This window comes from Lonchura striata, chromosome 10 (genome assembly GCF_046129695.1).
Source record: "Lonchura striata isolate bLonStr1 chromosome 10, bLonStr1.mat, whole genome shotgun sequence".
NCBI lineage: Eukaryota > Metazoa > Chordata > Aves > Passeriformes > Estrildidae > Lonchura > Lonchura striata.
In genome coordinates this window covers 8685498-8710162 of record NC_134612.1, presented here as the reverse complement: position 1 = coordinate 8710162, position 24665 = coordinate 8685498, and the positions used below count along the sequence as shown (strand labels likewise).

The window sequence follows — 24665 nt, the reverse complement described above, 5'->3', positions numbered from 1 at the left end:
TGATGATTGAGAAACAAGTCATTGCTTACTGCTCCTTTCCAAACATAAAGGAGCAGGGTGGAGGAAAGTGCAAAAGGTGAAAGAAAAAGTGATCTCCTGCTCCCTGCCATAAGTTTCATGGGATCTTACTGTGAACACCTTAATTGTGAACGTTATTCTTTTTAGTCAAACTGTCCTCAATGTGTTTTATGTAGGAATGTGTGCATCTAATGAACAGCTAGCCCACGCACACAGAAGAGAGTATTCTCTCTTTTATTCTACTTGTAATCAAAGCATCATTTTACAACCTGTTACATGTTTATCTTCACATCATCCCTAAGAGGCAATTTGAAGGCAAAAGGCAGAAGAACAAAGAATGTAAATATTTTGCACAAGCTCACTCAGGAGGCTGTGTCTGCTGCCTGGAGTGCCATGTTGAGCTGGCAGTACTGACACCTTTTTTGTCCTGTACAGAGAATTTTTTATTGACCAGACTCCTAGGCCCTTTGGTAATAACATGTGCAAGGAGAAACTGTTGATCTTCCAGGAGTCCAGTTTTTCAGGTCAGATGGTGTATCCTGAAAAACAAGGGGGGAAAAGTAAACCTGATTTTTAGGGCTACTTGCAGAAATAAAAGGGAATTGGTAACAGGATTGTATCCATGCAGTGGGATAACTGTAGTACCCTCTGGGTGCTGGGTCCAGCTCCTCAAGGACCTCAGAATTTCAGCTCAATATCCTATTGCATAGACCACTGTAGGTCTGTGCTGCAGGGATGTCATTCCTGAAGATCTTCTTGCAGTTCTGTAGTTGGACTTTGGCATTCTTAGGATTTCTGTTTAGCTATGGAGAGGCAGGATGTGCAGCCAAAACAAAGTCAGGAACAAATGGCTCATCTGCAGAATCCAGGACAAAAGAGGATACTAAAAGTTAAATAGGATGAATTTGTATATAAAGGGCAGGAAAAAAAAAAAGGTCCATTCTTAAAAGTGTAAGGAGTAACAAAGGAATTAATGTACAAGTCCTTTTTGTGTCCTGGATGACAGGAGCATGTTGCTTATTCCAGTATGGTGTAGTGCCTAAGATCAGCTGTCCATTTTTTGGGGGAAGTGAGAACGCACTTGTTAAGCTGTATAAAGCTGAGAGTCTTTCACTAGAAGACTTAGTTAATATAAATTCTTCTGCTGCAAATAGCCATTTTACAATAGAGAAGAAATGTGTTTTCATACAGCATTTACCTGCCCAATATTGAAGGACTCACTAAATTCCAATATAGATGCCTGCTGAAATGAAATGGGAAACCAAGGAGGTTAAAGAGAGGATAAAGGAAAGAAAGTGAATTTTCTCCCTACAGTTCTTGAGGTCAGACCAGCATAAGTGATGGATTCTCAGTAAAAAGAATTGCTTGTCTGCCCTGCATGAGGCAGCAATTAACTGAGCAGATTTCTCTCCGCTTGGTTTATCAGTAATGGCGTGTGCGTGTGTGTTTTAGGGTAACAAATCTGATTTCTAATTTATAGCTGAGCAGTATTCTTATTGCAGAGGGAATTAAGAAAAAGGTTTGATTCTCTCTTGAGGAAGTGCCAGGTTATTAAGCAGGTTTGCAGTCATGCCACAGATATAATTCAATGGACCACACCTGGATCCTCCCTGTTGGCTGTGTGTTTATAGTCTCCTCTGTCATTCAGTATTTGCCTTTGCCTGTGAGAGACAGACAAGGAAAAAAGAGATAAAGGTTTTGGAGGCATTTCTAACAGAGATGCCAAACTGTCAAATAGTAAATCGGGAAGCAGCTCCCTGATGGTTTCACATCAAGAGGAGACACCCTTTTGTGACTGCAGCATCTACCGGTTATTTTCACTTCCATCAGAACTGTCTGATATGGTCAAGTAGGTTTGAGGCTTTCAACATTCAATTTTCCTTTCATTTATAGTGACTGTTTTATTTATTTGCCTTTCTTGGTAGTTTTCAAGGATATCTGTTTCGAGGATACTTTTAACTTTATAACATTTTCATGGATCATCATCCCAAAGTTTAAGGTAGAAAAAGAAACAAAAAGAAAGGGAAGTGGGGGAAAAAGAGCAGCTACAGCATCAGAGGACAAAGGAAGAAATATATTCAATTTAGGAAGACCTCTAATCTCTGGTTATACAGGACAGCTTTGTTAGATAAGATTAAAAATTTCATGAATGTCCCTTTTTATCCCTGGAGACTCCACCATTTATACCAGCTATTGTCAGCATCAAAAGAGCTTGATAACAGCTGGCTAGAGATGTGACCACACAGCAACACAACAGCAAGAAAGGGGCAGCCGGGTTCATAAATCTTCCGAAAACCCGTTCCCCAGCACAGCCATGAATCTGCAGCTATCAGGGGCAAAGGAGAAGGTATTGTCCTCCAGCCAGTCAGAAACCTGAACTTCAGCATTAGCAGGGGCTCTTTAGACAGTGCACGGTGCACAAAGAGATGTTTTCCTTTATCTTCTTCATTGCAGCCTTTATTACTGACACAGATACAGTTTAAAGGGTCTTGGAGTTTAGCTTGTTGCTAGGTAGAGTTTTTCCAAAAATGCTGCAGCCCTTACCCTTGGTGGTGCAATCCTGCTCTTTCTATTCATGGCATCAGTGCTGCACCACATGGGACAGGGTCAGGAGATGCCGTTTTGGCACACAGTGGACCAGTCTCTGGTATGTTTTGGCTGGAAAGGAGCTACCAAAGCGAGAATCTGGCCCTTGGCCATTTTCCAGGGACTGCCCATAGATTTAGGCATAAAGCAGGGCAAGTTATGAGGCACAAATTGGCTCAGACTGTTGAAATACAAGTTTCCTGGTTTTAGTGGGAGTGTCCAAATTCATACGTATTCAGCTTTACTCTGGCCTTACTAAATTCAGTGGCAATATTTTCTCAGCTTTAGAGAAAACTAGATAGGAATCTTAGGAACTTCATAGATCTTTTAAAGTAAATAGCTAATGGAATAACATCAGTTAATTTTAGGAGATGGAAGAAGAGAGCAACTGTGGGCCAAAATGTCACAGTACAAAAATTAGAGATCCTTTTAGTACCATGATCTCTTACGAAGGTTTTTACTTGGGCAGCATGAACATTGCAGTGCTTAGACAACTGTGTTGTTACTTCAAAACCCACCTATCTACCTATCTGCCCAGCATACAAACCCAATCTTTCTTAGAGATGATTATATGTAATTTTGGTAGAAAAAACAGGAAACATCTTTAATGTTTCTAATTTCCCCTCACCCCCACCCCCCAAGAAAAACATGATTTCTGAAATTGCTGATGTTGTGAAAGCTACAACTAAAAATACATGTTCCTCATTAAAACAAAATTATTGCTTATAATGTTTTGTTTGTCTTTTTTTTTCTCCTGGCAGCTCCATCTCCAATTGCATTGATCCAGGCTAAGGAGATAACAAGGCACAGTGTTGCCTTGGCTTGGCTGGAACCTGACAGGCCAAATGGAGTCATCCTGGAGTATGAGGTCAAATACTATGAAAAGGTACTGCTCAAAAATGGACAAGCAAGGAGTTCCCTTTGGACTTGGGTGCAGCTTTTTTACTTCATTCCATTGTGGTTTATGTCCAGATAGGATTCCATCATTTGAAAGCAAATGGATTCAGTTTAGTAAAATCCAATTAAGGATTTCATGCACTTGAATAGTTGCTTGAAAGAGTAAGACTCATAGGCTGTTCCAGCTGTACAGTATGAGTTTATTCTGTTATTTCTTTCCTACCTAGAAACTGAACTTTTATAGCAATCACATTTATAATGAGATTCAATAGTGTTCAGCAGAAGTGAGACATTAACTTTACTTCATAGACAGAAGTATAATAATGAAGTATATAACAGAGTCATAATAATAAGATCTGTTTGCCGACAGCTTCTGCTTAGAGTGATAGTGTGGACTGGCTGGCTTTTAATAGAGAATAAGGAGAGAAAATTAGATTCTTCATACTTCCCAAGTTAGAGGGAGATGCTATTCCTTCAAATAACTTCTCAAGTAGGGAATTATGAAAAGAGCTATTTTCTTTGAAGGCTCTCTGCAAAAATGAACAATTACCTGCTCTTGCTTGTGTGTGCTGTCTCTTGCATGCACACGAATGCTTCTAATTTTTTTTATGAAAAAAATCACTTACTTGCTTTCCACATACATTAAAAGGCATCTGATTTGCAGGGAAGCTAGATTATTACATTTTCTGATAGATTTTCTAGCCAAAAATAGAGCGATTTTTAATAAGGGACTTTCTGGAAGATGTTTTCTAAGTCTTTTATTTTAAAAAATATTTTTATCATTTTTTTAATATGGCTTCTGGCTGGTAGGAGGAAAAAGTGCTAGCATGTGTGAGTAAAATGTGCTTGTTCATCAAGAGGATCCTATTTGAATACTTGGCTGTTTTCCAAAGGTTTTCATTGTGTTACTTCTTAAATAATCAGTGATATATGAGCATCACACATACTGCCTCATCCTCCTTTTTTGGCTTGCTCAGAGCCCCATGCAGCACTCAGTGCTAGGGGGATTGAGCAAGGCCAGCAGCAGGAGCCCTCAGGATGTATTTTGAGAATTCCATTGCTGTTACTCATCTTTCATGAGGCAGTTTTGGCAAGGCTCTGGGGTTCCAGGTTCAGTTTCACTCCATCACCGCTGTGCTCTGCGTTGGCAGGACCAGAACGAGCGCAGCTATCGCATCGTGAAAACGGCCTCCAGGAACACGGACATCAAAGGCCTCAACCCCCTGACCTCCTACGTGTTCCACGTGCGCGCCAGGACAGCAGCAGGCTACGGAGACTTCAGCGGGCCCTTCGAGTTCACCACTAACACAGGTAGTGAATGGCATTCCCACCCAGCTCTGCTTCTCCTGCAGCACAGTGCAGACACAACTGGGCTGTGTGCGGGGGGTTCCCGTTGGATGCTCGGACTGTGGTGTGTGTGCCCTGAGAAAATGTTCCTCTGTGGCCACGTGGCTGTTGGTGATGCCGTGGTGCTGGCCTATACCTATGTGGATGTGCTGTATTGTGGATTCCAGCAGTGACAGTGCTTCACTGTGGCATAAGGAAACAGGCACCCCATCAACGCTTGGAAGCCGTTGATGCTTGAGAGATTTTGTTTTCTGAAAAGTAGACGTTTGCACGTTTCTGGAATATCTTATTTCAAGGAGAATAGAACCCTGTTACTCCCCTTTACAAGCTATTGACACAGATTTGTTAGGTGTCCTACATCAGCTCCCATACTTGCACTTTTCTTTAGACAGTTAGATAAAGACAAGAATGTTCAAACTATGTTGTCAGTAAGGCTTTTCACTTTGCTCAAGGAAACATGCAGATTTAGCCCTCAAAATGTTTGCTTTTCAGTGGCAGAAAGGCACTGTGACCAAACCTATTTTATTTTGGACATCGAGGTCTCCTTAAATCAAGTTAAGGTCATGCCAGTTAGTGGCAATATCATTCAGGATGTTAACAACTGAAAACAATCCATCAGGACAAGAGCAGACATTTTAAAATTACTTACTTTCCTACTGTCAGTTGTGGAGTGATCATCTAGCCCCTTGAAAGAAAAATGAGGAGGAAAGAAATGTGGAAAGCAATTAGAAAGGCAAAAAAATTAGTCATTATACCCTCTGAGCAGCATTGGAGGGGAGAAGGAGAGGGAGTTCTTGTTTCTGGTGAACTGAAATTCCCCAAATCATTATCAAACATCATGTCTTTAGCTCATTAGCAGTTGGAAAAATTGTGTCAAATGACTATATAATAAAGGCCTGAAAGTAGATGTGAATGCTACTCTAAACTGCGTTCATAAGCCAGAAGGCTCATTGAGTGCTACCTAGGTTGATTTTTTGAGGTTGTCTGACACAAATGCTCCCTTTTCTGTTTTCAGTTCCTTCCCCCATCATTGGCGATGGTACCAATCCCACAGTGCTGCTTGTTTCAGTGGCTGGCAGTGTTGTTCTTGTGGTCATTCTCATTGCAGCCTTTGTCATCAGCAGGAGGTAAGAACTTAAGCTTCTCTCTCCCTCTCTCTCTTTCATCAGGGAGCTTTTTGTCTCCTCCAAACAAAGCTAAATTCTTTGATTAGCATCATAAACAGTACATTTGCATTACAAGCCTTCTCCCGTGTAGCTTTGATCTTCTCGACATTAGTACCAAGCAGCATGTGATGTAATGGCAATAGTTCCAGCTCTATTTGCCCTTCAAATGCAAAGCTGATTCCAATAACTGGCATTGAGAAGCAAGCCAGCTAGAGATTTGTGGTTAGTGTAATTTGAAGATAAGTTTAATGGTATGGGTACAGTAGATTTTCTTGGGCTGACTCCTGACAGACAGGGAATAAACAACGGCAGTTTTGTTAACTAAGCCATCAGACTGCTGTCCTGGTGATTTTTGTGTTAGTCTGAGTCTGTACTAGTCCTTCCTGTGTGAGGGGATGTGACTGTAAAATGGAAGCTACAGCCATTCAGCATCAGAAGCAGTAACACAGCAGAACTGGATGGATGGGTATTTCATCGATGCAGCACCATAATCTTCTACCAAGTGCTTGTTCATTCTCCCAGATTCAACCCAGGCATCAGGAATAATCCTGTGAGTGGGAGGACAGTGTACCAGAAACACAGTGTGAGTGTTTCTGTCTTCATCTTTGTGTTCAATCTCATTTAAAAGGATCAGCATGATCTTGCTTCAGAGTAATTTTGAGATAAAACTGCTTGTATCATTACTGCATTTGAAGCCTGGGATCTGAGGGATGCACATTTTGTCAATCTCTGATGGTCAGTTTAATGGCATCAGCTGAAAATGCACTCAAACTCCTCTTCATTTGCTCTTTAAATTGTCCTGGGGAGCAGTTAAGTGACTATGATTGTGATATCTGGAAAGTAGACATGCATTGTGATCGCTTTCTGTGGGTGTTCAACTCAAAGCCTCCATGCTGGCAAGAGGAAAGAAGAGCAGAACATATGAAAATGTGGTGTGGAGAAACAGGTTTATTAAAAGCCATTGCAACAGAAAATAGCATCACTGAGCTTGATGACTTAATCTCCTCTCCGCTTTTATTGATCATGTTATTATTTAAGGTAGGATTGATAGCAGGATACATTGGATTTCTAATTATGAGTCTCCACCTTGGAGAATTGAGCCTGTCGAGCTGCTTTTGAGATGATTCCTTCCCCTTCTCCCCCTATAAAAAAAAGTATCTTCCCAAGGCTGATAAACACTCCTTGGTGATTGGCCCTCAATGGATCACTCTTTAGAAAATGAACTGTCAACCCCTTGCCCTGGTATTGATTCTCGTTAGGATCGGCCATAAAGCTGTCAGAGGAGAGGCTGCCTGGAGCCAGGTACTGCCAGACCTGCTGGGCTCAGCCAGGGCTGCTCAGGGCTGTCTGCTCACTTACCTCTGCCCACCAGTGTGCAGGCACACAAAGGCAGAGCAGGTGGGCAGCAGGGACAAAAGCCAGGTCCAGGCACTGGTGGCAATGGAGATAAAAGCATCCTGGTGGCCATGGGTTTGGGGATGTCCTGTGGTCTCTCTCAGAGAGGCCGTGGAAGGGGAAAGACAGAGCAAGATGAATGAAATACTAGGACAGTGAAACTACTCTGTGCATACTAATGCATGGTGCCTTGCTAATTAATAGCCCTTAATACACAGCTCTCCAGTAGCTGGAAGTAGCTCTCAATAAACAGAATCTACTTTAACATTCACTGTTACTGTAATGATTTTAACCATTATCAAAATGTCATTTAGAGGTGTGGACTTTGGGGATATTTCATGATGTTCCTATGCCAGCAGAAGTTAATAGTAAAATAATTATACTTTGTTCCAAAATTTTTTCTGATGAGAAAAAGCTTTTCTGTCCAGAGAGTCCCCGTGAGAAGGTTTTGTAATCTAACCATGACCTAAAAGTCCTATTTGTACAATCAAAACTGTGCTTTGGCCTGCAGACACGGCCTCTCTGCATCCATGAGCCAGTGTGGGAACAGGGCATATGCTCTGGGTGCCCACTTTTGAACACTGGGTTATTACTGATAATTTAGTCTCACGCTTTTTGCAAGACATTGTTCAAATCCCAAAATTCATCTTTACAGCAGAATTAGTCGAAGGACTTTGCCTTCAGGCAGCTCAAGCTGTTTGGCTCTGTCCTGCTATGTGAGAACCAATCTGCCTAATGTTCCTTTAAACTTCCCGAGGTTTGGATGGGGGCATCCATGGAGCAGCAGGCAGGACATGTCCTGGGTGGTCCTAAACCCTGCTCTGAAGGAATGCTGAGGGAAATTGCAACGTCTCAAAATGAGTTGTAAGTGTAAAACAGAGAGAGACACCTAAAAGGGCTTGTGTGTAGTAAGATGGTCTGACCAAATCCTCTGGTCACCTGAAAGTTTCTCTCTGAAATTCGTCCAGCTGATGGGTTGGTTTATGTTGGGTTCTGCTCTGACACATTTGCCCACCTTTTTCCAGGGGTGTTGCTCTGCCAGCCTGTGCCTAAGCCCCCCAACCCCTCTTTGTGTGGAGAGGAGGAGGTGGGAGCAGGGGCATGGCAACCAGGTCCTGCTGTTCCACCTCAGTGCCTGCTAATTCCCCCCGCTGTTAACTCCTCTTCATCACCAGCCCCACCTGGAGCTCTGCCTGTCTCTGACCCCTGCAGTTCCTGAAAGCTTCTGTGTTCTTTTCCTGAATGCCGGCTACTTAATCACCGCGGCCCAAATCCCCGTAATTAGGGGATTCAGATCTGTGACAAAGGCTCCCTTCTGCCACTCAGGTGAGCTGCCCCAGAGGCAGCCCCAGCCCTGTGCCCCGTGGCTGCTCTCCAGGACAATGACACACAGCAGTGTCCTGCCCAGAGCCAGGCAGCAGAGGTCAACAGGTGACACGGTGAGAGGTGGAAGTAGGTAGTTAGTTTAGAAGGTATTATTTAAATTTAATAAGCTACAATTACATTGCTTGAACAGTAATCCCTTTGTTTCCCTTTGCTTTTTGCCATCTTTGAGTTTTAGTGAGGGAAGGTTATTTTTTAATCTGTTGTGAGGGTGCTTGTACTTTTTAAAAATAAGATAAAGAGAATTTTTTTCATACTTAAAATGCTTTCATGCAAAGTCTGTTTGCATTTTGTATTTCCCATCTGTGCCTGAACATTAATAAAATAAATTTGAAGGATCCTGATTAAAATGCAGAATCTTCTTTTTCCCTTTTTTTCTTTCTTCTGAGAGAAGTTGTATAATATCTGAAACCATCTCTGCAGTTCCCTTAGCTGGCCTGATCTTTTGTGGACTTAGGTGAGATTTATGCTGGCTCTTCCTTCTTATACAGATCAGTAGCTGGGAACTACCTCATCCCATTATTTCCCTCAGCTCTGTTACCAGTGCTTTAAGTGCTGGGGCAAATAATCTGTTTAAATGGATGTTTGGGTCCAGTGTGGGTTTTAATAATGCTCTTCTTGGAGCCATTTGTGTTTCTGTTACTTGTGTCAAGAGAAGAAGCTCCCACTAGTTTATGGTTGGTGTGTGCCTGGTTTTTTTGTCTGAGCACAAGTCCTGTCAGTGTTGGGAGCTGTGACATTTGATTCAAAGATCAGGTTGTTGTCACACGTCAAACAGGACTTTTTCCTTCTGTTTAATGGTTAATTTCTATTTTTTCCTGGCATAGTGTGTTGTATGACCCAGCACGAGGACTGCAAAGGGAAAGGCTGGAATGGCCTCCCAGCTGACAGCAATGGGAAGCTGCCATTCCCCACAGGGCAGGTGCAGAGTGGGAAGTGAGATGCTTTTTGCTAAGGGGCAGAGAGGTTTTGCTGACAGGAGAGGTATGGTAAGACTCAGGGAGATGTGCTGCAAGTGAGGCTCTCAGTTATGTCTTCTCTTCCTGTTACCTGCAAGTTTTTTGACCCCTTTTAACTCACATCTTCTAGGTTTTTGTTGTACCTGCTCCCATTTTCCTCTTCTCCTTATTCCCCATTTTCAGCCTATTAATTACCCCAGTGTCACCCCAGTGTCCCTGGCAGGCCTGGTTGTCCCCTGCCCCACTCCAGGCAGCTGCTGCACATTTCTGGCTGTGCCATTCTCCCCTCCCGTTCTCCAGGCTTGGTTTCTCCTTCTGCCTTCCATCTTATCTCCACTCCAGCCACTTGCCAATCAGCTCTCCTGGGTCTGGCTGGGAAACCTGGATTTCCCAGGAGCAGGCAAACTGAGAGTAAGCAACAGTAAGCCCTTCTCTCCATTAGTGTCTGCTCTGTGCTTGGTTCTGAACACTGAAGGATGGGTGGGTAAAAGCCCAAATCATTTCTCTGCACCTACGTACTACTGGATGCTGGCCAACTTCAAATTCCTACACATTTGGCTGAGCAGACTCCTAAATATTCTCCCTAATGGACTAACTTCTTGTATTAGCTTTTTGTAGTGCTCCTTGTCCATTGGAGCTGAAAGCTGAACTAATTAAATACATAACTGGATTACAATATCACAGGTGTAGGTGTAGAAGTAGTAATCTATGGAATTAACATACTCTATGTTATTGCCTCCAGCCCAGAGAGTTAGTAGAGGAATTCTGCCATCAGGAGTTCTTCAGCCACTTCAATTAAGCAAGAATAAGCAAAATCCTTAGGGTCTTAATTTTTGATGGTCAGGGTTGGTGGTTTTTCTTTTTTTTTTCTGCTGAGATCCTGATTTCTGTGTTAAGAGACTTGTTTCCAGTTTTAAATTTGCAGTTAAATAAGTGTATTGATGTTGGCATTTGCCTAATGATGTTTGAAAATCAATATACCAAAACATCTCCATTGTAGCATTTCAATCCCTGTGTGGTAGGAGGAAAAAGCAATTTGCCCCCTCATTTGCAAAAGTAAGTTTGAAGGAAAAGTAGCCGAAGCACAAACTTTTTTTTTTCATTCTTTAAATGCCGAGGTACAAATAGATTTGTGTTTCCTTTGATGCTCTGTTGATGCCAGTAACACGTAGGGGAGTGTGAAGATCCTCCTGCCCTGGCTGTGTGTTGTGTCATGGCTGTGGCAGGTGCCAGCAGCTCAAGTCTCTGCAGGTCAGGACAATGAGCTTGTTCCAGAGGGAGATCCTTCTTTTGCACTCATGCTGTGTTTTGTTCTGACAGGCGCAGTAAGTACAGCAAGGCAAAGCAAGAGGCAGATGAGGAGAAACACTTGAACCAAGGTAAAAGGCCCTGGTGCTTGGGGGTTTTGGTTTGGGTTGTAAAACATGGCTCATGTTCTGGTGCAAGGGAAATAAGGGATTGCATTCCTCTTGAAGTGAATAGGTTTCTGTTTTCCTCTCTTGCAAACATCCTGCTTTGAAATTCATTTACTGCAGTAACAGGGAAAATAGAAGTGTCTGGGTAAAATGTTTTAAGAGTACAGAGAAGAGAAGAGTTTATCAAGTTTTTCCATTGTTCTTGCCATTGAAAGATAGCTGTTTTCAGCCACTTGCTTTCTAGGCAGGATTTTTCCCCACAACACTCTCTTAAAGCAGTTGCTGAATGGGCCAGAGGCAATCCTGCAGGAAAGGGAATGTGAACTTTGCTGCCTTTTTTCCAGCACTTAATCCTACTGTTACTTTCATGTACCAAACCCGGGACCTGGCTCCCACAGGCAAAAGGGATGTATTTTAGTCTTACAGGTCCCTGACAGGTTATGCTAGTGATGGCAGTGATTTGTGAAGCTCCTTAATTGGCAAAACCCTGATTCCTTACATCAATATTGGGAAATATTAAATGTTTACACTTTAAAATATTGCACTGGGGGGAAAAAATACTTAAGTCCTTCCTTCCTTATCACTCATTCCTGGCTTACAGTACATTTTTATTGTACACTCTCTTTGCTGTTGTATATCATTAAGGCTTCAGTCTCATATGTTCTGTGTTCAGCAGCATGTAGATCAGTGACTTCAAATAAAACATTTCTGCCTTGCAGGTGTTAGAACATATGTGGATCCTTTTACATATGAGGATCCAAACCAAGCTGTGAGGGAATTTGCCAAAGAAATTGATGCCTCCTGCATAAAGATTGAAAAAGTTATTGGTGTGGGTAAGTGCCAGAACTTTTGCATTTTTTTCTGTAAATACTTTTAAATTTGCTTTTAGGGAATGTGTGATCCTATGATTTTTGTATGACACTTCTCCCAAATGTACTGACATAACAGTTTGACAACAAAGTGCATGCTTCAGGCTCATGACCATGGATTTCTTGTGCCTTTTTCTTTAAGGGGAGTTTGGTGAAGTCTGCAGTGGACGTCTCAAAGTGCCAGGAAAAAGAGAGATCTGTGTTGCTATCAAGACTCTAAAAGCTGGTTACACTGATAAACAAAGGAGAGACTTTCTGAGTGAGGCCAGCATCATGGGACAATTTGACCACCCCAATATCATCCACTTGGAAGGTGTAGTTACTAAATGTAAGTAGGTCATTTTCATGACAAGTCCAATTTAGAAGTCACTGAGAAATTAAGTCTGTGTGGTGTGTGCTGGCTTATTTTTTTCCCTTCTTACCCTCTTTCCCGTAAAATGACAGATGGAACAGATCCACTGATAGCTAATAGGAGGAAATCAGTGCAGGACAAGTCATTAATCTTGTTGTCAGCTATAAATGGGTTTACGGTTTCAACTGATATTCTATCTGTAGGCAGCTTGTACAAGATTTTGTAGAGGGAATTAATACTGCAGGGGTTGCTTTTTTTTTTTCATCCCTTCTTGCTATGCCAAGCAGGCATCTTTCACATCTTTGCTAGACTGAGATGATTGTTACAGGATAGGCAAAAGCAGATGGTGAGCGAAGAATTCAAAATGATGGGGGAAAAATACCAAAACAAAACTACACAGTCATATGTTTAAAGTACAAAGCACAGATGTAAGGAGCAAGCCTTTGAAATGAAGCAAGCTATTTTAGTGTGAAACTTGCTTATTTATTTTCTCTGATTTACAGGTGTGCTAATTTCACTCTGCAGAATTTACCTGGACAATCTTTTTGACTGCTTTGTTTGGGTTTTTTAAAGTCTGACTGTGCTTTAGAGAGTGACAGTTCTTGCTGGGTGCTGTCTGTAGGCTGGAGCTGAAAATGCACCTGTGAGACACCAGTGCTTGGGTGTGAGCTGATAAGGTGCCACTGCCATGGTGTAGGTATGGTCTCTGCTCCAGCTGCCCGGGGTAGCATGGTGGCAAAGCCTGGCTCTGATTGCTGATCCTGAGAGGCTCTTTGGGTGTAGGGGCTCATGCTCAGGCTAGCATAGAAAGCAGGCAGTGATCTTGTGAGCTGTTCTCAGAGTGGACTTTGTGAAGCTCACCTTCTGCAGCACGAGGAACATGAATGGCAGGGTATTAATAGTGGGAGCAATTACAATTTGAGATGGATGAAATGTTAAAAAGTAAAATATCACTAGAAGAATAAAGTACCTCTAATAAAAGGTTATCAAAACCATCAGTTCCACTGTAAATTTCTGTCCCGCTTGAATATCAGTGAGAGCTGATACTTACTCTGCTATTTTTGTTTCTGGAAATATTACCCCTGCTCATTTGTGTTGCTGTCTCCTGGTCTGCCTTCTCTCAACAGTTGAAAATGGCTCATACAGTGTGTGGCAGTTTGCTTTCAAAGGCAAAGAGCAGTTTGGACTAATTTTGGCCATCCTTTACTGAGAGCCTCCCTCAAAACTAAAATTAAAATACAGTACTCTGTTTAAATTTGGAAGGTCTGAGTGTCTCTCTCGGTGATTGTAATAACAAAGGGAGGAGGGCTATGATCAGGCCAGGGTGTGTGCCTCAGACAGTGATGCTTTTAGCACCTTCATAAAAGAAAGACAACAGGGGAATCTTTGTGTTGAAATCCCACTGAGGCTGGAAGCCCCTGAGCTGCTACAGCTCCAGCACTTATAAATGACCGCAGGCATTTGCATAATGCACTTGTCAGTGAATTAAAATGATTGGGAATTTTCACCGAGGAGGTGGCAGTGTGACCTGGCAGTGCCCCGTTCCCAGCTCCCAGTAAGTGATGCTTATGGCTCTGTTACTGCAGGCTGCACTCCTGGGGAAACAGGGCTACTTAACAACACATTTATCTCCATTTCTCCATAGGTCTTCTGAATGCTGTGATAAATGGATGCATTTAATAAACTGAAAATTAAAATGTGAGATAAATAGTGGTATAGATGGGGGTTGAGAGAGGCAGCAAAAAACCATGAATAAATTATTGGCTGATAGTCAAGTACTTTAATAATTGACTCACTGATGGTAACTTCTCCCTCCTCTTTCTATCCCCCCTCCCCTGCTAAAGAAGTGCCTGAGTAATGAAATTACATGTTAATGCACTGAAAGAGTCTTCCTTTTTTCCCTTCTACGTTGACATAGTATCTTTTGATTGAAGAAGGTTAATTAATACTCATTTAGCTGTATTTGTTCAGTGGAAGGGTGGCCATCACAGTTGCAAAGCATAAATGAAACTGCCATATGCAGATTTGGTTGAAGTTTTTCCTCTTTCTACCAAAGAATGCTTTCAAAGGTGAATTAGAGAGATTATGATGTTTTATCACATCCTTTTACTTAAGGATATGCTCAGCCAAGGTCACTCAGCCCTTCTTCCAGAGCAGTTTGCTTTATGCAATACCATTGCTTCTCTGCAACATTCTGTAATGGCATTTCACAGGCATGCTAGCTTGCATAGGACCAAACCAGTAATAATTTGGATACCAGCAGGGAAGGGAAGTAAAGCAGGAGTAGTGAAAGGCACGTAAAGGATAGGTTGGGACCGGAAAGGTGAAATAAGTAATGATGAGTGAAATATGTTACATAGATGTTGGCCTAAGTGAAATGTGGTAAAATGTTCCTACAGTCAGTCCCTGTTGCATATGGTTTTCTAATTAAAAAAGGTTACTTCAGAACCAGAAATCCCTGACAAATGAAGAGAAAAGAATCTTGGTGAAAGATGCACTGAGGTAGAAACTATTAGGGGAACTTTAAACATTGCAACATTTCATGGAAGGGTAATTTTTAGAGATGGTTGTTCTGGAGCAGATCCTTGCTGGTGACAGAACCAAGGAAAAATTAAGTAGTTGTGATACCTCCCATGCGAATATGCAATTGAGCTATTTACAGTCTGGGTGACCTGGTCTTTGAAGCCTTCTTTCCCTATAATGTTCCCTTATTCAGACCTGCTCCGGGAAGTAAAAGCTGGGTTTCTTGGGACACCATCTTTTATTTAGGAAGAAAACTATAGTTCCTGTAGGTAAAGCATAAGAGAGAGGAAGGTTTGCCATGCCAGACAACACTGATTGTCAGGTGCTCATCTTGGTGCTGGGTTTTTGCCATTCAGCCTTTGATGAGTTACTTCTCTACTTCTGCCATTGCTCTTTTGAGATCTTATCAGACCTATTTCTACAAATACCTGTATGTTAAATATGCAGTAGGATTTAACTCCCTGAAATAATTAGTGTTCCTTGTATGCACCTAAGTGTTCTCAGTTTCAGACACTGTATAATCTTTATAAAACTCTTAAAGGCAACACCAAGCATTATTTGTGTATTTGCTGTTGTTTTAGGCAGGAGAGTGCCTAGAAAGCATCCCCCTGTCAGTAACATTGCATTTCTACTCGGGTTGCCCAGCTTGGCCCCTGTTGCAGCATGGGGAGCTGGGTGCTGCTGAGCTCTGTGCCCCATGTGTGACACAGGGCACTGAATCATTTTGCCTCTGGCTGACTTCAGGAGGCAAATGGCTTTGGCTCATTTATAAATAATGAGGGAAACACAAAATAAAAACTCAAGACAGAGAAGGTTGAAAGGAATAGCCTGCATTTTTCATTCTTGAATCCAGTTGTCTTGGAATACCTTGTAGCTCCTGGCAGCTTCCAGCTTGCCTAAAGCATTAATCTTTCAAAAAAGACTGAAAGACCAAAGCATTCACAAATATCATTTTCTGCTCTGCGAGCAATTTATTATACTAAAGATTTTTCTCAGGTTTGGACAGATCTTTGTTTCTTAGTTCTCAATTATCAATTCACATATTCCTTGGAGAACAGGAGCCACTTTAGTTAAAGACCTTGTCAATGAGTCAACCGAAGGGTTAATCTTCCAAATGAGCCCATTAAATGTTTCTGTCCTGTAATATTTCATCTCTTGCTCCCCACAGCTGAGGCATAAGCTTGGTGCGTTTCAAATTAAATTAGATTGTGTAAACCAGGTGTCTTGGCAGCAAAATCATGTGCAAGCCATTTTTATCCCATTAACATTGGTGTTCATCAAGGAATTGTGTTTTTCTTTCTGCACACTCTAGGTAAACCAGTAATGATCATAACTGAGTACATGGAGAATGGCTCCTTGGATGCCTTCCTCAGGGTAGGTGATTTCTTCAAAAGTTAAGGAGATTTTATACTGGGAACATCTTTCCTTTTTTTCCCTTTTCTTTCCTTTTCTTTCCTTTTCTTTCCTTTTCTTTCCTTTTCTTTCCTTTTCTTTCCTTTTCTTTCCTTTTCTTTCCTTTTCTTTCCTTTTCTTTCCTTTTCTTTCCTTTTTTTCTTTCCTCTTCTTTCCTTTTCTTTCCTTTTCTTTCCTTTTTTTCTTTCCTTTTCTTTCCTTTTCTTTCCTTTTCTTTCCTTTTCTTTCCTTTTCTTTCCTTTTTTTCTTTCCTCTTCTTTCCTTTTCTTTCCTTTTCTTTCCTTTTTTTCTTTCCTTTTCTTTCCTTTTCTTTCCTTTTCTTTCCTTTTCTTTCCTTTTCTTTCCTTTTCTTTCCTTTTCTTTCCTTTTCTTTCCTTTTCTTTCCTTTTCTTTCCTTTCCTTTCCTTTCCTTTCCTTTCCTTTCCTTTCCTTTCCTTTCCTTTCCTTTTCTTCCCTTTTCTTCCCTTTTCTTCCCTTTTCTTCCCTTTTCTTCCCTTTCCTTCCCTTTCCTTCCCTTTCCTTCCCTTTCCTTCCCTTTCCTTCCCTTTCCTTCCCTTTCCTTCCCTTTCCTTCCCTTTCCTTCCCTTTCCTTCCTCTTCCTTCCTTTTCCTTGCTTTCCTTTCCTTTTCTTTCCTTTTCTCCTTTCAATACTAAAATTTGCACAGTTTTAAAGAAATTATGTTTGTATTTGGGAAATTCTTTTTTCTGGTGTTGCTTCTATCAAAAACCAGAATAAATATAAAGTGGAAGAATATAAAATAAATTAATTTTTAAAACAGCAGGATCTTAAATAATCCATGTTTAATGTGAACAGTTCTGACTTGCACCGTTTTTGAAAGCGTTGCAGTGCTGTAGAATCATTAAAATCAGATTCATTGCAAACAGGATACTGCATCACTGAAAGCTGTGACAGAACCTCTGGGTTTTTGCTTTACTGGTGAATTATAGACACTAGTGAGGAGAACGAGGAAATAACATTGCATTTTATTTGAGAGAAGATGGGAATCCGCAGCTCTGCTCTTTGCCAATTTCAGCAGTGGCAATAATGTAGCTTTTAAGCTTAATGCTCTGTGATTTTCTCCTTTCCCCATGCGCAGAAGAACGATGGCAGATTCACAGTCATCCAGCTGGTGGGGATGCTGCGTGGCATTGGCTCAGGGATGAAGTACCTGTCTGACATGAGCTACGTGCACCGGGACCTCGCTGCTCGCAACATTCTGGTCAACAGCAACCTGGTCTGCAAAGTGTCTGACTTCGGCATGTCCCGCGTCCTGGAGGACGACCCTGAGGCAGCCTACACCACACGGGTAAGGAGGGAAGGAAAACGGCCATGCTGTTGTGCCTGCATGTTGGTTTTGTCTGACTGTGTGGGAGGTGTCAGTGGTTTGTTTTAAAATAGTCTCAGTCACAAGTGAAAACCTCAGTCACAACCTAAAAGTAAACATTGGCCCAGGCTCCATAGCTCCTATAAATTGATGTGCTGTTGCTGCTACAGCAGTGGCCACAGCAGTATTTCTTTTCTGCATACCCATGGGAATATCCATGTATTCCTCTTGTTCCTTCATCATGGTACAGCACGTGACAGGAATATGATGCAAGAAATTAGAGCCTGGACTTCTGTTCCAGATACCTACAAACATGGTTTCCACATGGCTGTTTGATACAGCAGGTGTAGACACACCACAAAAAAATAAAAAAGATTCATCCACTTTTTCCCATCAAAAAGCCAGTCATAAATTTGACCTAAGTGATTTGGACTGGGAGAAGTGTTAGGCCTGCATTTCCATTTTTTGCTTCTTTCCCATTTTATCTATATTTCATCCCGCTGTTAGGTAATTTTGCTAAAGCTATTTTAATATGCTGCTAATGCAAGTATTCTGGCCACAAAACAACATCCCAGCCATTACCAACCTTTGTACCAATACCTCTGATATCAACACACACGTAAAGAGAAAAATGTCGGTTTATCAAGTCTCCTTCTTTAATTGCTTATTTTCTTCGTTTTTAAATATCTGCCATTCTCCATCTGTTCTCCCTAGTGTTGAGTTTGTTTGCAGCACTCAGATCTTGCTGTTTAATCCCAACACTCATCCTTTAATGGATTCACAGCTCATTACAGGGAATGATAGACTCCTGTAGTAATAAATGCTGGCCAGCCTTGGTATCTCTCACTCATAAGGGTGGCAAGTGGAAGAAGCAGAAGCAGAGGTCTGAAAAGCTGTATTCAGGGAAATCAGGGTTTAGACAAGCACACAAGGGCAAGACAGAAATGACTGAAAAGCTTCTCTTTGAATTCAGCAAGTGAAGATGTGGTATTGTTGACTCTCAGGAGTAAACTAGAGGGAGTCAATGACATTTGCTTTACAGTCATTGTCTTCATTTGGTATCAGTAATGAAGGATCAGGGATATTTGGATTAACTCCACTGTGCTCAATCAGCTAAATATAAAGAGCTTATTGACAATTTTCAGAGTGACAACCATGTATAAGCAATGTTGATGCATCTGTGTCTGAAAGCAGGAATAAAGCTTTTGCATAACCAGCGAGGCTGCAATAGAATGCAATTTTTTAAAGCAACAATTTTAAGAAAATGTTGTGTTCTGTTCCTGTTAGTAACTCATTATAAGTGAGAGCATCTTGTAGTCACCAAGGCACATATTGCCACAACCTGATTCACAAAGGGCCTGATGCAAAGGCCGAAGCAGTCAGAGGAAAGACCCCTTTTGATTTCCCTTGGCTTTGGAACCAGTCCATATTAAACACTTGAGAGATATAGTAGAACAATATACTATTAAGTATGCACACACTGCACTCAGTTATGGATAAAAGCTATCTAGGAGATGTCTGGGAAAAAAATAAACTTAATCAAAGAAGCATAAAAGCAAATGAAAAAAAAAATACAAAAACTTTTTTTCAGTTTAAGTCATTTCCCAGATGGAACTGCAGGAAACCAAAAGCTCAATTAAAAACACCTTGCATATTAGCATAAACAAAAGGAGAAATCTCTGGCCTGGGATCACTCAGCTAAGGCAAAATCAGATAAACAGGATGGAGTGAGTTCCTTTTTAAGCAGTGTAGGACCTCAAATCAGATGGCCAAGTGTTTCTATTTGTTTTAAAAAAAGTATTGTAAGAAGAGGCAGATTTCTCCAACAGGTATCAAAAGAAACCTTTTACCCTGGTTTGGTGTTGAACTCCTCCGCCAGGGTCTGGGAGCCCAGAGGCTTGCTTGCCTTCTCACATCTCTGGCAGGAGTTGGGATATTGCCCATGGGAAACACCACTGTATTCATAAATCTTCTCAGTTTATCCTCTCTTTATTTTACCTTTTTGAAAAGCAAAATGTTTATAATCCCATTTTTCTGAAACAGGCCAAACAGGTCAGACAGGCAAGCAAGGAAATAGTAATTAACAGCATGTACTTATTTGTTTTGTCAACTAAATCTCTAATATATACTTTGTAAAACCCCTGGCTTGTTCTCAGGCTTCAGCATAGCCCTAAGCAGAGATCTCTTGGAGGGCTGATAAAAATGCATTTAACAATTTACTGGTTCTCCTCCTCGTGACTAAAGCAAACAGATGGGCAGCATTGCCTCCTGGTTGGATCTGACAGCTTTATGGCAAGTAGGAGAGAAAGTGGATGAGATTTTCAGAAGGGTTCTGGAGCTGTACACAGAAAACCATTTTGTACTTTGAATACGTAGAACGGTGTCAGCCACACACACAGCAGTGCGTCAGGGACTCACCAGCCTGTGGTTCTCTCCTTGGTGGCAGGGGGGCAAGATCCCCATCAGGTGGACAGCTCCCGAGGCCATCGCCTACCGCAAGTTCACCTCGGCCAGCGACGTCTGGAGCTACGGCATCGTCATGTGGGAGGTGATGTCCTACGGGGAGAGGCCCTACTGGGACATGTCCAACCAAGATGTGAGTGTCCTCCTCAGCTTCCCTGCCTTTCCCCTCCCCGTGGCTTCATCGTCATCCTTAGATGCCTGCTGATGTGTTTCTGTGGCAATTGCTATATAGCTATAAGATGTTTGTTCCAGGCTTTTAAAAGGATGCTATGGGTGGTAGGCTCCTGTTTTCTGAGGGAACCCCTCTGGAACTAAAGTTCCTTGAGTACTTCAAGCTTTGTCTAAGCTCATGGAATAGGCGACTTTTAAGTTCAGGTCTATACCTTGTGCATGGGGTTTATTTGGTTTGGACTTTTAAATGCAAAAAACATAGCAATTAAAGAAAAATGGAGGAAAGGGAAACTAATATATGTAAACTGTCAAATCGTAATACTGTCAAGAGAAGGAGGATTTGAATTGGGTTTACTGAATGTCTTTAAGAGAAAAACTTGAATTTGATTTGGCTTCCTATTGGTAGTTAATTCTTGAAGCTCCACTATACTTATAACTCTTCTAGGTGATTTTATTTCTTGTAGGATATCTAAATCAACGCATAGGAAATCCAATTCTGATCATTAGTCAGAGCATCCTTGTGACAATGGCATAGATGCCCCCTGAGGGCATTAAAATCAGCTTTTGTAAATGACCATTCTTAAATTATGCATGTCCTGTTTAACCGTACCATCTGGACTACTTCAGTGTGTTCCAAGAGGGACTGTGCACAATGGCTGCTGTTCCAGAAGAGTATTTAATAATAATGCTAATAAGAGCTTTTGCTAATAGAATTTTTATTAAATGAAAAAAAAAAAAATCCCAGTGAAAATGAGACCTAGATTATCCATAATTCTTTTCCCAGGGGATTTACAAGCAAGTAAGGGAAGAAGAAAATGGTAATCTAAATATACAGCCATGGGAGTGGTTAAGGCATTTTACAAGTCATCTGCTTTCTTCTGTAGAGCTGAACATTTTCAAAGAGTGTCTAGATGTGGATGGCATTTAATCTAAATGGGGGATATAACTTTAATTTCCTTCTGATGTGAAATGTCTCTTCTGGCACCCAATCTTGCCTTCCTTTTGCTAACAGGAAGTCATCAAGACTTAGCAAGAAAATAAAACACCAGATGTGTCTCGGTTATATCAGGCATGTCTGCACAGCGCGGTGGAGCTCACTGCAACAAACAAATGCTTTTATTAGAGCTGTTTATGTTGGGCTGGTGTTCACTGTGACTGCACTGCTAGGCCACGTTGAAAAGCTGGCTTGAACAAGACAGGGAAAGCCAATATTACTGTCTGTGCACACTCTTTACAGTCCATAGCACAGACATGCTTTTTTTTCTTCCTTAATGATGGCAAGAGCAGTGCTTCTCACAACAAAGCAGAAGTGGATTTCAAATTATACTCAGTGTGTTGAATCAAGAGAAATCAAAAGGATCTTCATATTTTCTGGAGGAGTGAGAGCCACTTTATTTGTGGTCACTGAATAGCTGCTAATAATGCTAGCATATCCCTCACCTTGTCCTCCCAGTGGATTTTAGCCACTAATTGGACAAGTCCAGAAGGAGAGAATTTAGTGCAACTCAGTCTCTGAGCACTCCTGGTCTCTAGTCTCATGGTGAGTCCTGCCAGCAGTGTCATATTGATTAATTCAGATCTGAAGGCTCCTGGGTCATGTCCTTGTCATGTCAGAATTGAGTTCTGGTTGTGTCCCATTCTCCTGAGAGAGCTAAGAAGCCATTAGAGCTTCTGGAGTGCTTTTTAGAGGGTTTGAAGTGATTTCAGTCTGAGTTTCTCTGGGTTCTGTTAAATATGAAATACATACTTAAGATGTATTGGACTTTGTAAAGCTGCACAAAAAGGTTCCCATCTCTGCATTTCTTGGCTCAGAGCATACAGCAGTGAGAGAACAGGTTCTCTGCAAGGCCTCTTTTACTGACAAGAGATGAACTAGCCTGGGAGGGCAGGGGTGAGGGAGTGATCTGCTGTATCTTAAAAATGCTGGGGAAAATACAGTCTCAACATACTGCACCCAAAACTGACTGATAGTAAAGACTTGCTCTAGAGCTGTTACTTCTCCAGCTCTCTATCCAATGAGGCTAGTTGCTTATTTCTAACCAGGGCTCTTCTGACATCCCATGTGCTTTTTTTGTGACAAATTGCCCTGCTGTATCTGATGTCTGCTCTGGCTACACTTTTAGTTTTGAGTTGCTGAGGAGAAATGACAGTTCTGAGACCACCAGCTGTCTGAGTCCGAGTGCAATTTTCCATGTTGTATCACTTAACTGGGGATTTGTCACCTTAGTCTGGATGGCCCTAGGACAAACACTGGTGGACTGAGCCGTGTCTGATGTTCTCCAGTGTCTTCCTAATTGTGGCGTTTGCAGGTGATCAAAGCCATCGAGGAAGGGTACCGGCTGCCCCCGCCCATGGACTGCCCCATCGCCCTCCACCAGCTGATGCTGGACTGCTGGCAGAAGGAGCGCAGCGACCGGCCCAAATTTGGGCAGATCGTCAACATGCTGGACAAGCTCATCCGCAACCCCAACAGCCTGAAGAGGACAGGCAGCGAGAGCTCCAGGTCAGCTGTGCTCTGGGACGTACCAGGGAGTGCAGGGGAGGTGACAGGTGGCACGGGAGTGCAGGCGGCACGGGAATGCAGGCGGCACGGGAGGGAAGGTGGCACAGGAAGGAAGGTGGCACAGGAGGGCAGGTGGCACAGGAGTGCAGGTAGCACAGGAGTGCAGGTGGCACAGGAGTGCAGGTGGCACAGGAGTGCAGGCGGCACGGGAGGGAAGGCGGCACAGGAAGGAAGGTGGCACAGGAAGGAAGGTGGCACAGGAGGGCAGGTAGCACAGGAGTGCAGGTGGCACAGGAAGGAAGGTGGCACAGGAGTGCAGGTAGCACAGGAGTGCAGGTGGCACAGGAAGGAAGGTGGCACAGGAGGGCAGGTAGCACAGGAGTGCAGGTGGCACAGGAAGGAAGGTGGCACAGGAGGGCAGGTAGCACAGGAGTGCAGGTGGCACAGGAGTGCAGGTGGCACAGGAGGGTAGGCATGCAGCTCCCAGGGCCAGCCTGCACAGCAGCCGCTGCTCTGCGTGGGTGAGTGCAGGACTCCGCTGGCTCCGTGTGGCCCCCGGGGCACCCAGGCTCACCAGCCCTGCCAGGAGGAAAGGGGAGTGAGCAGAGCTGCTGCTGGATCACATCAACGCTGAGCGAGTTTCCAGCACAGCCTTAAGCATGTCCTGATCCAGGCAAGCTCTGCTGAAAAGCAAAGTTTGCTGCTTCTTTCCCCTTCTCCCCCCACTGAAAGGGCTTGAGTGGGTAGGGTCACCTTAATCAGTGCAGCTAACAGGAGTGATGTGGTTTTCTGCAGGAAAAGCACATCATCAAGTTTTAAAAACCCTAGATTTGTGTAGGATTTGTAAATGAGCATTACAGCATTACAGCCAACGCCTCACAGGCATTGGGAAGGTGTGGATTAATTTTTATGTGAATTTGAATTTAATTTTGTGGAAAGCCAGTTTCATGTCTCCACCGATCCCGCATTACATTTGTTTTGTTTGCTAAGCATGGTATACTTGGTACATGCAAGAGAAGTGCAGCAGAAAGGAAAACTCCCAGTTGTAGGATAAAACCAAAATAGCTTTGTTGGGACAGATCAGCAGTTTGTGTAAGCTGGTGAAACACTGCTGAAGTAATAGGAGCTTTACTGATCTCTACCAGCTTTGGTCCATTTTGTCCAAATGTCTCTGCTGTGTCAGGTAGATTTGCTTACAGCAAATATGGGAAAAAAGTTTAAAAGAAACAAGGAAGGTAATAGAAAAATGTTTTTTAGTAGGAGGAAAGGTACAAATATATGCATTAGACAATGCAAAATTAAGTTTCTTGAATCAGTGGGGGAGTAACAGAGATTCTGTCTCAGCCTCGACGGAGCAACATCCTTTTTTAAGCGTCTGTGTCCCTCTGTGAGTCTTGCTTACAATGTATGTCACCAGAAGAGGGATCATTAACCCTGTGAGGCCACTATTGCCACCTCTTCCAGATTGCCCTAATTGCACTGGGAGCCTGGCAAAAATGTATCCTCCCTCAAGACATAAATAATTTAAGTGGTGAGAATCACAGTATGATCTGCTGTGATCATTTGGTTGAAGAATCACAGTATGAAACCTTCCATTTTGCTTTCTTTTCAATGCACAGGTGCTCTTTGAAAATATATAGGTTTTCCAGTAGTTAATAACCTGTTCAAGGTCATTCTCTGTGTGTGTGTATGTAAGTTAACAGCCCATTCAAGGTCATTTCACGTTCATGGCTGTTTATAAATATTTTTATTTTCTTCTGAATAGGAATTTCAAATATGCATATAACATTATTAATATATTACTTTATACTTAAAGCATAATTATATATAAATAAGTTAAGTCATTGGTCTTGTGTTAGATAATGCAGTAAAAGAGTTGA

At 42.3% G+C, this 24665-nt stretch overlaps 1 protein-coding gene across 1 annotated transcript in view; it reads left to right on the top strand.

The window, feature by feature from the left end:
• EPHA4 (EPH receptor A4) overlaps positions 1–24665 on the top strand; it is a 104568-nt gene that overhangs the window by 73175 nt on the left and 6728 nt on the right. The window contains exons 6-15 of the mRNA XM_021553675.2: positions 3366–3490; positions 4653–4812; positions 5864–5975; positions 11072–11130; positions 11886–11999; positions 12178–12363; positions 16223–16284; positions 17421–17630; positions 20095–20244; positions 22592–22785. Coding sequence (XP_021409350.2) covers positions 3366–3490; positions 4653–4812; positions 5864–5975; positions 11072–11130; positions 11886–11999; positions 12178–12363; positions 16223–16284; positions 17421–17630; positions 20095–20244; positions 22592–22785 — 1372 coding nt within the window. The remainder of the gene's footprint in view (positions 1–3365; positions 3491–4652; positions 4813–5863; positions 5976–11071; positions 11131–11885; positions 12000–12177; positions 12364–16222; positions 16285–17420; positions 17631–20094; positions 20245–22591; positions 22786–24665) is intronic.